Genomic DNA, 14,557 nt, shown 5'->3' with positions numbered 1-14,557 from the left:
ATTTAGGGGTGTTTTTGAGTTCTCATGGGCAGATTTGGCTAACTTGTTTGATTGTTGCTTTAGGATTTCAAAGAGTTTTCGTGGTCTGTTTTTGGCACTCTCCAGTTCTGACCGTATGAATTCCTGTTTTGATTTGATGATCATTTTATTATATTGGCCTCTAATTTCTCTGAGTGCTTTCAGCTCTGGGGATGAAGGGTGTTGTCTCCATTTTCTTTCGGCCATTCTCAATTTACGCCTTTCTTCATTTAGCGATTCATTAAACCATGGATTTTTTGTCTTCTCCGAGATGTTTTTCAGTTTTAATGGCATGGTGTTATTGACAATAGTTTTGACCGTTGTTATATAGTGTTCGGTCAGTTCGTTTACGTTCTGCAGGTTGTTATGAGGTTTTAGGTCTCTTTCACAGCTTTCCACTAGTAGCTCTAAGTTTGCATCTCTTGTGTCTCTAACCCATTTTTTGGTCTTGAGGGGTTGTCTTGTTGTGCCTTTTTCCATTATAGGTATCGTGAATATAATGGCATGATGATCCGACCAGTCACATGGTGTAATAGAGAGGATTGCTGCATCTTTGTTTCGCGCAATAATCCAGTCTAACGTCGCTCCTTTCGAATGTGTGGGTTGTGTGCATAGTTGAGTAAGGTTCAGTTCAGCAAGGAAATCTTTCAGCGATTTGACCAGTTTGTCGTTGTGGTCCTCCCAATGTAAGTTGAAGTCGCCAAGAAATATGTTATTGACGCCGTCATTAGAGTTGGTCGTTATGATCTCCATTAGCTCCTCTGTAAACTTTTCGCTGTCTCCTGGTGGATGGTAAAAAGAATGGAGGTTGAATCTTTGTTTGGTAGCTGTTCTGAAATTAAGACCTAGGTATTCGCTTGATTCTAGGGGGTCGGCTTGGATTTGTTTGACCTCAATATCGGATCTGTGAATGCAGGCTATGCCTCCTCCTAACTTTATGTATGTAAATGTAAATGTATAGGCATTTATATAGCGCACTACTTACCCGTAGGGTCCCAAGGCGCTTCGACCGCTGTGAAACCCTTCCTGGCTTCCCTGAGAGATGGTCCCTTAATAGGTATCTCCAGGGTGAGACCAGGCATTCCCGGCGGTCTGGTGGGGCCGTTAGTGAAGATGAGGCAAGCTAATGCCCAGAGTTGCCGAGTGTGATCGCTGACCAGAGTGGGCACCGAGGCGAGAGAATTATCGAGTCCGCTGACCCTGGTCCAGAAACCTGCCGCGCCGGGATTCGAACCCTGGTCCCGGGCCGTCCTCTGCTCTGGGGTCTGCCACCTCTAACCTATCGAGTCTCAAAATGTTGTATTGGGGTGGTACTAGGAGATCCATGATAGGGGATGAGGATTCCGTAAGCCATGTTTCTGTGAGGACTGCTACATCAATGTCCTTGTTGATGATGAGGTCAGCTATATCCGATGCATGTTTCGATGCCGACCGACAGTTGAGTAGTAGACATGCCAGCGGTTTTTCTTTGTTGCTGAGGTTTCCATTCTTATTCTCTGTGGCTGTTAGTTGTACCTGTTGTAGATTGTGAGGGTTAGATGTTCTATCATTCTTTCTCGATGTTCTGTTTGAGTCGAGTGGTACTGTTTCGATTCTTTCCTCTCTCTCGTGTTCCGGTATTTCATACGATCGGGTCAAGGCCAGAGTTTCCTCCTTTGATAAAGGTTTTGCCCTATTCGGTCTGTTGTCATTATGTTTCAACTGCCAGATCGTTTCGTTACTCTTTCTTTGTGAGCGGTGTATCACGTTTTGGATGTGCGTGACCTTGGAGTGAATGCTCGTCATCATCTCCTCGATTTTGTCCATTGCCTGTGAGGTATTTATAGTGATTTGTGCCATCTTGTTTACAAGTTTCTGGAGCATATTAAAATCTTTCCTGTTCTGATGTGATTTCTTAGGGTAGGCAGATCTATTGTTCCGGAGTTTGTATTTTGTTCTTCTCTTTATTGGATCTGTTCTTAGTTCCGTATCCCTTTCATTTGTAACCCATGTTTGATTGTTCCTTCCGTTACTATTGGGGGTGTCGTCATTGCTCGCTCCATTATGTGTTGTCATGGGTGCGTTTGTGGGTGAAAGTCTGCATGGTGTTGGTGTTATAGTCAAGGGAGGTGTAGGGGGGCTGATATCTTCTCCCTCTTCCACTTCTTGGTTGTCATGGGGCATTATTCTCGAGATCGATGTATGCTCTACCAGGGAGGCTTCTTCGTTCCTGAGCGAGGACGACTCTTTTCTTTGGGGCCGGTTCTGTTCATTGTTTGTCTGATTGAGAAGTCTCTCCGTTCTTTCTGTCGTGTTCTCAGACTTGGACCTTGCTATCTCAGGTCTATCTTCTCGTATCGAGCTTTGGGCAAGGTGTCCCTTATATCTAATGACTCCACTGTTGTTATCATTAGCGACAGGAGTGTCTCCTGGTGGGATCTGGTGTAGTTGGTGTCTTGGGTCTTCTAATGAGTCTTTCATTATTTGGAATATCTTGGCGAATTTCTCCAGTTCTCTGTTTGCTGCTTGTATCAGCACTATACCCGATTTGTAGATGGTGATACTTAGTTCTGCTCTGCATCTGTATGATGGTGAAGTCATCATTTTTATGCCATGAGGGATGTTTGTAGTCGTTTTTATGGCAAGTATCCTTGAGAAGGTGTCGCGCCATTTTGTTGTTTTGTTCGTGTAGAATATGAGGTCATTAATTGAAGCGCCATTAGTTATATTGAAATATAGGTCCGTAAATAGTATGTCTTGGTTTTTTCTTAGGGTGTCGTGTTTAAACTTTTTAGCTGCATTCTTGGACAGATTAGGTGGGTATTTTATAGTCTGAGCTTTCGAGCCTACCGTCTCTTGGTATCGCCCGCTCATACTAGCTCTGTGTAACACGTCTTCAAGTGACTCTTTCCTCAGCTTGCTTCAGGGTATAAGGTAGCAAGTCTTCAAGTGACTCTTTCCTCCGCTTGTTTCCGGGTAAAAGTGCTGCTGATGATGCTTTGTTCCCCTTCTGTGCTTACTTACTGAGTCTAGTCTTATTTTATATAAAAGTTTGCTGTGTGAAACTTTCAACTCAGTTTACTCCTGGTATCCTTTTTGTCAATTATAATTCCAAATGGTCACAGTTAGAGATCTCTTAGCTCTCTTGATATCTTCTTAGTTGTATTGTCAATTGGGTTGTGTATTATAGCACCCAGATAGTGAAAGATGGCTGCTGTCGGGCTGGTTCTTGTAGGAGCAGGGAAGACGTTCTCTTTCCACTACTTCAATTTGGTCCTTCTTCCCTGGTCAACTGCTTTTATTCCTTGTTGGTTGTTTCATAGAGGTGCTAGTTTTCCCCCGATCAGGAGGTGACCTTACTTTAATTATTTAATTGTCAGCTCAGCTCAGCTTGGAGTATTCGAGTACTTAGGTCGCCGGGTTATTGTTGGTTATGTCCGATTTTGGGCGCCATTTTAAGGTCAGGCAGGGCGCAGTTTAGGCTCCCGACTGATTCACTCTTCCTGATTTTATTAAAATACGGTCCCGCTTTCCTCCTCACTCACCGCTGGGCGCAAGGACCTCGACGGGCCCCCGCTTTGGACTGCCGTCATGCTCCTGTCCTCTGCTCGCAAATTCCGCCGTCTCAGTGTCGGGTGTACACTCACCCCGTCAGCTGTCCGCCTTATGCCACTTATTATTCAACTCTCATCAAGTTCCACCCGGCACTATTGGTCCTGCTTTCACCGGGCACCACGGATGGGCAGTTCTTCTCCGGCGGCCCTCAATCTTCCAGGTCAGTGTGTGTCCGCCATTTGCTGACCGGACTTCAGTGTTGCCTTCTAATGCGCTCGCCGCACTGCTTGTTCCGCTGTTGTAGCCACTCTGCACTTCAGCTCCTCATCCCGTAGATTTGGCAAGTTACAGATACTATAAGCGGAGTGTCATCAGCGTTAGTGTAAACCCCAGACTATTTATTAATCTAGCCAGAGGGGCTATGTACATGTTGAAGAGTGTAGGGGATAAGGCCGAGCCCTGAGGAACTCCAACAGGGAGTGTAAATTCCACCGACCGATATCCATCCCAGAGGCTCATTTGTTTTCTGGACAATAAAAAGGAGGATAAGAGGGCAAGGGCTGTACCACTGATATCTGCATCCTGTAGTCTTTGAATTAATATAGCATGACATACAGTATCTAAGGCCGCTGTTAAATCGAGCAGGACCAGTATAGCCCTGCCTCCCTCATCCATCACTTTGCGAATCTCCTCTGCTGCCATAATTAAAGCTGTCTCCGTAGAGTGTTTGGAACGGAAACCATGTTGTGTGTTATCAAGGATGTTATTAATCTCTAGATACAATGTTAATTCTAGGTTTATGGCCTTCTCAAGAACCTAGGCGGCCATCGGTAGGCAGATGGGACGATAGTTATTTTCATCAACTTCAGTTTCTTTCAGGAGTGGACGTATACAGGTTTTTTCCATGCCATAGGAAAGTCTCCTGATAACAGAATTTAATTTAGTAACGGTGATCATGAAATACTTATCTCCTCTGGGGCCAGATGTAGTGAGTGAAGCTGACAGGGATCCAAGGGAGAGACGGATTTGATGCTTAGCAACAGGTCCACCACTTTCTCCCCTGTCAATAATGAAAAATGCGGCAGGCGACTGTACGCGACCTTATGTTCCGACTGAGCGGAGACATTTCCTCCTATATCCTTAGCTGATTTTTCCAATACGTATACAGATTGAACCTTGCTTTGGAAGAAACCCGGTAACTTATCGACAAACTTTTGATCTGGTGTAAAAATTACATCTAGCGGGCATTTCAGCAGTGCAGAAACTGTTTGAAACAGTGATGGACAACTTTCTCAGGAAGCTCAGAAAAAAGGAGGTTTAGAAGAAAGTGCCTGGAGCTCACTCACTCGTCTGGCAGAGGAAATGGCCACCAGGCACGCAATTTTGAGAGTCAAGAGCCTCAAAGGACAGTTGTGAAGCAGCTCAAAGGGAGCGCACATTAAATAAGTTAAAACCAAGTTCAATACCCACTGAGGCATAACGAAAGGTATAGGACGAAAAAGATGAGTTACGCCTTTCAAGAAACGATTTACAACAGGGGACTTGAAAAGGGAAGGCTGATGTGGAACCCGAAGGAAGTCAAAGATTGCCAAACGATAGCCTTTGATAGTGCCCAGAGCAGGGCCCTGCTGGGCTAGAGAAAGAAGAAACAAGAGGACCTCAGAAAGAGGGGCAGTAAGGGGATCCACATCCTTCGCTGTGCACCATGCCACACACTTGGTCCACCGGCAGGCCTTTACCGTCTTAGTGGAGGGACGCCTGGCTGCCAAGATTACATCATAGACTTTAGGAGGCAGGTCGAAAGACGTCAACTGTTGTCGCTCAATCTCCACGCAAGGGGGTGGAGGCTGGACAGGTTCGGGTGGAGGACCGTCCCCTGCTGCTGCAACAGAAGATCCTCCCGAAAAGGCAGACTGATCGGAGGATCGATGGCCATGCTGAGCAGCTCAGGATACCAGGCTGTTTGTGCCCAATCCGGAGCAACAAGAATGAGATGGGCCCGGTCGCGCTTGGTTTTCTTTAACACTCTGGGCAGAAGTGGTCTAGGCGGAAAGGCGAACAACAGACCGCAACTCCACTTGTGACAAAAAGAGTCACCTAGCGAGTGCTGCCTTGGAAATTCCAACACAGAATAGCTGACATGGCGCGTTCTCTTTGGTGGCAAATATATCTAACCAAGCCTCTCCCCTTTGTTGAACGAGACCTTGCACCACCTCTGAGTGAAGACTCCATTTGTGATCCATCATGCACCTGCAGCTGAGTTTATCCACCCTGGCGTTCAGGGAACCTGCCAGGTGTTGAACTACTGGGGATATGCTCTGATGTTCCAGCCATGTCCAGAGGCCGAGGGCCTCTTGACATAGGGTCCACGACCCCCCATCCCCCCCCTCCGTTTGTTGCAGTACCATATGGCGGTGGTGTTGTCAGTGAACACCTGCACTACTCTTACCCAGACAGAGGGAAGGAATGCTTTCAGTGCAAGACAAATCGCCCGGAGCTCCAGAAGGTTGATGTGGAGCCTGGACTCCGCCGGAGAACAGAGGCCTCAGATTTCCGCCTCTCCCATTTGGCCGCCACAGCCCAGAAGGGACTCATCTGTCACCACTGTGTGGTCGGGTTGGGGAAGGGAGAGGGGATCTACCATTGACCCAATCCTGGTTCGTGAGCCACCACTGCAATTGACGTGCAGTGCCCTCCGAGGTCTGGATGCAATCGGACAGATTCCTCTGATGCTGAGCCCACTGGAACTTCAGGTCCCACTGCAGAGCCCGCATATGCCACCTGGCATGATCGAACAGCAGGATGCAGGAGGCCATGAGGCACAACAGCCTCAGGGTCATCCTGACCGAAACCCGCGATAGAGGCTGAAAGATCTAAAACATAGCCCGAATATCCCAGACTCGCTGTTCGGGAGGATAGACCCAAAACCGCGTCGTGTACAGAACCACTTCGATGAGGAGGAGCTTCTGAGAGGGAATCAGGTGCGACTTCGGCATGTGATGGAGAACCCCAGCAAATGCAGGAGGTCAGCCGTAATCTGGAGGTGGGAGACAACTGCCTGGGGCGAGCCCGCCTTCAATAGCCAGTCGACGAGATAGGGGAAGACTGAAACCCCTGATCTGCGTACATGAGCTGCGACCATCACTTTCGTGAACACCCGAGGGGCGCTGATAAGGCCAAAAGAAAGCACGGTAAATTGAAAATTCTTGTGACCTACTGTGAGCCGTACGTAAAGCTGGTGGGCCAACAGGAATGTTAAAATAAGCGTCCTGCAAGTCCAACGCTACCATCAAGTCTTCCGGGTCGAGGGCAGACAAGACCTGAGCAAGCATCAACATCTTAAACTATTCCTTCCGGAGGAAGCGGTTGACGTTCCGGAGATCAAATATAGGACGCAGGCCCTTGTCCTTCTTGGGAACTAGAAAGTAGTGGGAGTAGTGGCCACAACCTACTTCTGGGACAGGAAAGCGCTTGATGGCTCCCTTCGCCAAGAGAGCCGTAACTTCCTGCTGGAGAAGGGCCAGATGATCCTCCAACATGCAGCGGTATCTCGGTAGCATGGCTGGAGGGGTAGTCTCGAAGGGGAGGGAGTAGCCCCTTGAAACTATTTGCAGAACCCACCTGTCCAACGTGATGGTGCACAAGTGGGGGAGGTGATGGCAAATCCTGCCGCCCACTGGCGTTTGATGGACCTGAAAGGTCGGACTAGGAGGGCATGGAGGCTGCTGCAGAGGGAGGGGTTGGTGGACTGGCCCTCTCGCTGGCCCCCTGAACCACAACACTGGTTCCCATGTCCACGGTAGAGCGAAGGTTGGGTAACTGGCCACGGCCTGGGATGTAGCAGAGCACCCCTTCTGTAGGCACGAAAGGGGCGAAAAGCAGACTGCGCTGGACGGGAGGAGAGACCCAAGGACTTGGCCGTAGCCTGTGAGTCCTTGAAGCGCTCTAGGGGATTGTCTGCTTTGTCGCCAAAAATGCCAAGGCCATCAAGGTGTTCTGGATATCCCCAGAAAAGCCAGTGGACCTCATCCAGGCGTAGCGACAGAGCGCTACCAACGTTGAAGGCGGTAGCATTGGGCGATCATCCTGTCCACGGGAGCCCCCGTGGTGGGCCTGGAACAGGTGCCCAAAATGACATTGGTGAGGGCCTCATTAAATGGAAGCAGGGGCTCCGGAGATCTCGCCGTCAGTTGAAGCATCTCAGTCAGGAGGTTAGTCCTGACCGGCACCATAGGAAGCTCGAGGTTGAGAGCCTCGGCCGCCCTACGCAACACCACAGCGTACGATGCTCCCTCCTCCGTAGCCACGATAGGAGGAGACAACACGCAAAGGTCGGGTGAAGTGTCAAGACCACTGGCATCCCACAGTTTCTTTCCCTAGTCCTGTTCAGACCCTATCTGGTCAGTTAAAGGGTCACCTGACCCCTCCCAGTCCTCATCATTCTTTGGGTGCCACTGATGTTGGAAAGGGGCCCCAGGAGTGAACAGGGGCAAGAAAACACCACCCGGCGAAGGCTCTGGCATAGGTCGACGTAGGTCCGGCGCTGCATCCACGTCAGGAAGGAGACTGGGTCGACCGGCGTCAGGCACAGTAGTGGTGCCGTTGGAAGCGGCGCCGTTGGAGGTGTTTTAAGGTCAAATGGCGCAATCCGGATACAGGCCTGGATCCAAGGGGGGCCTAAGGCACCGGAGCCACTGGCAGCGAAGACCTTGGACCCCCAACCGAGGGGCCTCAAGGCTTGCCGGCGGGGTCAGTCAACGCAAAGATGGCATGCATCGCCTCGTAGAACATACGAAGCTGGGTGGGGGTCGCTCCAGATCCCAGAAAGGGAGGGAAGCTTTGAGTCAACACGAGTGGCACCAGCAGCGCCTCGTCGAGCCAGCCGACCGACAAGGAGAAGGCGAAGAGCGACGATGCTTCTTCGACTTCTTCTCATGCTTCGACTTACCCGACCCGAGTGCGAAGACTTTGAGCCGGACTGATGGTGGCTCTGCGACTAGTCCTTCGACTTCCCTCTCCACTGAGACCTTGAACGGTGCGAAGCAGACTGCTGTCGTTCAAGCAGCTTTCAGGACCGCTCCCGCGAAGCCTTCGGTGTCAACAACTGACAGTCGAAGCACGACTTGGGGTCGTGGTCGCGATCCAAGCAAAAGTGGCACACGCGGTGCGGATCCGTCACCGACATCAATTGGGTGCAGTACTGCAGGTCTTAAAACCGGGCATCCCTTGTGCACCTGTTCAGAGTCTGAGACTCGAAACAAGACTTCTACAAAAAGTCAAGAAAAACGTAGTAAAGCAATGACTGGGCTACCGCTCTTCCCAGATCTGCGCCGGCTGGTGCGGAAAAAGAAAGAACTGACGTCAGCACGTGAGGGTGGGATTTAAGTAGCTTTGCAACGTCCTCCCGGCGACCAGGACGCAGACGACGGAAGCGGAGCAGGCCAACACCACCTTTCGAGGCGCGGAAGTACTGCTGACGAAAAAACTTTCCAGATCCAGTCTGACGCCTGAGGGTAATTCTAAGGTAAGGAATCTATAACTAACGTGTTTCTTTCAGATAGGTCAGACTTGGAGGGTTTGGAGGCTGCTGCAGGGGGGGGGGGGGGGGGGGGGGGGGGGTTGGTGGACTGACCCGCCCACTGGACCCCTGAACCACGGCGTTGGTTCCCACGCCCCCACAAAGATTTGGTAACTTGCTGCGGCCAGTGGCTCTGGGCAGGACGAAGTGGGGCACCGTTTAGCCACAAAAGGAGCGAAAAGCAGACTGCGCTAGGCAACTGGAGAGGGCCAAGGACTTGACTGTAGTCTGTGAGTCCTTGAAACGCTCTAGAGCGTTGTCTGCTTTGTCGCCAAAAAGGCGACAGCCATCAAAGGGCATGTCCATCAAGGTGTTGTGGACATCCCCTGAAAAGCCAGTCGATCTCATCCAGGCATAGCAACGAAGTGCTGCTGATGTTGAAATTATCCGGCCCAAAGAGTCGGCGGCATCTAGCCCACAACGGATGGTAAACTTGGCCACATCCCTCCCGGCGGCGACAGCCTGGGAGAGTACTGTCCAGGCCTCCTCCAGACACTGGGGCAGCAGCTGCGCAACCGTATCCCACACAGAGTGGGAATTACGGGCCAAAAGACATGCAATGTTTACCGACCGCAGTCCCAAGCTGGCAGAAGAGAAAATGTTCTTCCCAAGATGGTCCAGCGTCTCGGATTCCCTTTCCGGGGGAGCAGTAGGGACTGCGCTTTTGGAAGAGGAGGATTGCACCACTAAGCTCTCCGGTGTGAGGTGTTGGGAGAGGAAAGGTGGGTCGCCTGGAGCAGGATGGTGGCGTCGGGCAATCATCCTATCCACGGGTGCCCCCGTGTTGGGCCTGGACCACGTGCCCAAAAGGACGTCTGTAAGGACCTCAGTAAACAGCAGCAGGGGCTCCGAAGAGCTCACCGCCGGTTGAAGCACCTCATGTCAAGAGGTTAGTCCTGACCACCACCGTGGGAAGCTCGAGGTTGAGGGACTCGGCCCCCCTACGCAACATCACTCCATATGACGCTCCCTCCTCAGTAGCCACAGTAGGAGACAACATGCCAAGGTCAGGAGAGGTGTCAAGACCACTGGCATTCTCCAGTTCCTCTCTCCAGTCCTGCTCAGATCCCATCTGAACATTTAAAGGGTCAACCTGACCCCTCCCAGTCCTCCTCAGGTTGCCAATCTGGGAGAAAAAGACATCCAAGGAGTGAACAGGGGCACAAAAACTCTCAGCGCCGGATCCAGCATTGGGTGAGGCCGGTCCGGCTCTGGGTCCGCTTCAGGATGGAGGCTGGGGACATGACCAGTGTCTGTTGCGGTGCCGGAGGAAGAGGCACCTGTGAAGGTGTAATCAGGTCAACTGGCGCTGATCCAGATACCAGGCTTGGATCAACGGGGGCCTGGGGGTGCCGAGGCCGGTGCCGGCGGCGGAGAAGACCTAGGTCCCCCAACCGAGTCCGCAGGGCCTGAAGGCGCGCCGGCAGGTTCAGGTCACTTAAAGATGGCAGGCATCGCTCCGTATAACGTACGAAGTTGGGCGGGAGTCGCTCTGGGTACCAGGAAGAAAGGGAAACAGGGAGTCGACGCCTCGGGCTCGGGAAGCAGCGGGAGGGGCACTGCTTGCATCCCTCATCGCGTCAGCCGACCGACGGGGAGAAGTCGAAGAGCAACAGACTTCTTTTTGTGCTTCGAATTACCCGACCCAGAGTGCAAAGACTTCGATGACCTGGACAAGTGTTAATGGCTGCGCGACTAATACCTCGACCTCCCTCGCGTCCGTGATCTCGAACAGCGCGGAGCCGACTGCTGGCACTCAAACAACTTTAGGGACCGCTCCCGCAAAGCCTTTGGCGCCATCGACCGGCTGTCAGAGCACGACTTGGGTTCGTGGTCGCACTCCAGGCAAAAGAGACAAACGCTGTGCGGATCCATAACCGACATCAGTCGGGTACACGAACCGCAGGTCTTGAAGCCGGGCATACCTCGTGCACCAGGATTCGATGAACTCAGAAAAGTTGTCGACAAAAGTCGAGAAAACGTCAATCAAAAAGGGGAAACAACCTTTACAACGCAACTTTTACAACCCACTACCATTACAACGAAACTTTTACAACGCAACATCCATTACAACGCATGCATTTACAACGCAACCATTACAACGCACACCACTACAACGCATGTCATTACAACGCAGTCATTACAACGCAGTCATTACAACGCAGTCATTACAACGCATATCATTACAACGCATATCATTACAACGCATAGCATTACAACACATAGTACCCTTACACTATCCAACACTTACCCTACTGTTGCACCCCCTGGAGTTAAAATAGTAATTTTTACCCCTACACTATCCAATACTTACCTTATATGCAATGTAATGTTATGCGTTGTAATGGTATGCGTTGTAAAGGTAGTATGCGATGTAATGGAATGCGTTGTAAAGGTAGTTTTTTTAAAATTCGTTGTAAATTCATGCGTTGTAATGGAATGCGTAGTAATGGATGTTGCGTTGTAAAAAATGCGTTGTAAAGGTAGGCGTTGTAAAAGTATGCATTGTAACGCCATACATCCATCAAAAAGTGACTGGTGGTACCGCTCTCTCTGGATCTGCGCTGGCTGACTCGGAAAAAGAAAGAACTTGACGTCAGCTTGCGAGGGTGGTGTCTAAGTAGCTACCGCGACGTCATCCCGGCGACCACCACGCCAACAACGGACGCAGAGCCAACCGACGCCACCTTCCGACGCGCAGAGGTACTGCTGATAAAAAAACTTTACAGATCCAGTCTGACGCCTGGGGGTAAGGAATCTATAACTAACGTGTTTCTTTCAGATAAGAGAAGACAATAGGGCCTGTAACTGACTCTTAATGTAGGCAATGGTATCATCTGGAAGCATACTTTATAGATCTAGCATGATGGTGCTCAGTCATACACTCCTCTAGGTGAAGGATATTCACATAGCTGACTATCATGACAAAGTCTGCTACTTCCCTCTGCTTAACTTATGTATTTCTGACAAAGCTGTATACCGCATCAAGGTACATTAAGTGAGGTGTGACATTACCCCATTTTTTGTATCTGAAAATTAAATATAATGCAAAAACATAAACGTCTTGTTTTTCTCTCTATTGCTCTTTAGGAGAATAGATGCCAATCTTCCTGTCAGGCTCTCTTACCTGGGCAGAGTGGAGCTGTTTCTATCCCATGGTCTCCTGACAATATCTGTTAAAACAAAACAACAAATGAGTGTAACATTGCTGAACATAAAGCCGGAGGTCAAGTAAAAAATCTACTGGTTGTACATTTACACAACTTGATCCAGGCAGCATTATTACTCAACATACAAAAACGAGCATTGGCAATACCAATAGCTCTCTAACCTTTTAGCCGTGCCAGCGATTTTTGCTGATATTTTTAAGTAACAGAAAACCCAGGACACTTAGAAGTCATCTCAACATAAATGGAATAAATGATTTAGGGTGTGCCAGCACACAATTACACAAATATGCAATAATTTTAGTGAACTGTGAGCGGTAGCTACCTCACAAAATTATTTGGGTGTCACTAGGAACAGAACCTTCACAGAAAAATCACAGCAGGAAGTATAATCGAACCGTGCCACTACATAAATACCATGCCATGCTACAAGAGCATGATAATCTCAACTATTGCAAACATAACATGGAGCTGACCAAAGCACAAGCCAAGTTAAAAGTAAGCGCACCGAAGACGAGGGAGGCTGGAGCAGATCACTGCAGTGTACAGCGAGAGCAAACATTTTGCATGATCGGAATAAGGACACCTCTTGCAGCAAACTGAGGCATTGGCACGGGGAGAAAATGCAATAAATACAATGTAGGCTGAAATTGCAAAGGCAGTGGAAAACATATTAGAGATTATTTAGCAAATGCCTTGTGAAAACAAACACTGCAATGCAAGGGAGCAAAGCAACATGAAATTACCTAACATGCACTGTTAACGCAGAGCAGCAGGAAGCAGAGAACAAGTAAACAGATGCACTCTAATAAAGTGCTTAAAACGGAAGAAAAAAGCATTGGCAAAGCCAATAGGTCTAGCCTAAGTAAGAGCTAGTGGCTTTGCCAATGTGTTTTAGCTATGTTGTACACCAGTGTTGCTGCTATTCAGAATGGCTAAAGGCTTGTGTTGTAGATGGGAGAGAGGAGAGTGGCGTAGAGTGGGGTCTTGTAGAGCGGCCTTGAGTGGAGTGTCAGAGTGGAGTGATGTAGAGTGGTGGGGTATAGAGTGGCGTAGCACAGAGTGGAGTAAAGTACTGTAGACTGGAGTAAAGTATTGTAGAGTGGAGCAGAGTAAAGTGCTGTAGAGTGTAGTGTCAAGCCGTGGAGTGGAGTGGCCAGATGACTCGGGGGCATTCACCACAACATGCTGCTGTTATTTTAGCAGCGTTCCCTAAACATTGGTAGGTTTGCTCAGAATGGACATAAGCATTGGCTTGTTTTTGCTAGTTTGACGTTTTCTCATCTCTGCAAACTGCGCATGCTTATTAAGATTCTCTGTAGGTTAATGAATGCTTAGCTCATTTGAATGAGCACTTCCCATTACTTTGTGCGGGGCCGATTCTAACATTGGATACAACAAACTGAACATAACTTTCTGACATATTACACAAGGTAACATCTCAAACTCAGGGACTCGTAAAAAACATGGTGTTGATGAAACTTGAACCTAGACCCTTAGAATTCCATTAGAAGAACCTCTGGGCAATCATAATGATCATTACATTTCGTGTGACGAGAGAAATAGAGGGGCTAGGCTTGAGACAAGCTATGATGCAATGACGTGGACTAAAAAAAATATTGTTAACCACGGTAACTAATAAAGTGCTCTGATGTTGTCTTTAGATTATGTTGGTGCTACACAAAATCAGAAACATATAAAATGTAGAATGAAGAGGAGTTACACCTTAGAGACGTCACTTGTATATTTATATTAACAACAATACATGGTTATACAGTATATTAATAAAACAGTGGTACATTTTGTATCACATGTACTGCCTGAGCAACAGGTGGCTTCTGCACATTTGAGAGGTCATAAATTAACACAAGGTTCTGCCCTGGTGCAATGGGGGCTCCTCCGCTAAGGCCGAGGAGCGTTTCCCCGCTGCTTTGCAGCAGTGACAGAAAGGAAAAATAAAATCGTAACTTGGTTATTATCATTTTATTTGTTGCTGCTGCTGCTGCAGCACGGGGGCGGGGCTGCTCTGCTCGCAGAGGAGGAGTGGTGGGCACACTGAAGTGCGCATGATGCTTTGGCTGGCTGTCTCGGGCTGGCCAAACAGACATGCTCACTTAGCATGCTGCGGCGTCCCCCAGGGTTCTGCATTGAGTCCCACCTTGTTCAATGTCTACATTCAGCCAATGGCCCTGTTGGCAAGGGCCCCTAACATCTCCCAGGTGTCATACACTGATGACACAGCTGGTGCTCTCCATTACCA

The 14,557-nt window shown here is 49.2% G+C and overlaps 1 protein-coding gene across 2 annotated transcripts in view; it reads right to left on the bottom strand.

The window, feature by feature from the left end:
• VASP (vasodilator stimulated phosphoprotein) overlaps positions 1-14,557 on the bottom strand; it is an 863,870-nt gene that overhangs the window by 155,527 nt on the left and 693,786 nt on the right. For both annotated transcript variants that reach the window (XM_086938366.1, XM_086938368.1), the window contains one exon: positions 12,258-12,303. In XM_086938366.1, coding sequence (XP_086794492.1) covers positions 12,258-12,303 — 46 coding nt within the window. The remainder of the gene's footprint in view (positions 1-12,257; positions 12,304-14,557) is intronic.

The sequence above is a fragment of the Lissotriton vulgaris genome, chromosome 9 (genome assembly GCF_964263255.1).
Source record: "Lissotriton vulgaris chromosome 9, aLisVul1.2, whole genome shotgun sequence".
NCBI classification, from domain to species: domain Eukaryota; kingdom Metazoa; phylum Chordata; class Amphibia; order Caudata; family Salamandridae; genus Lissotriton; species Lissotriton vulgaris.
The sequence above is the reverse complement of the archived record's forward strand: the minus strand, read 5'-3'. Positions and strand labels throughout refer to the sequence as shown.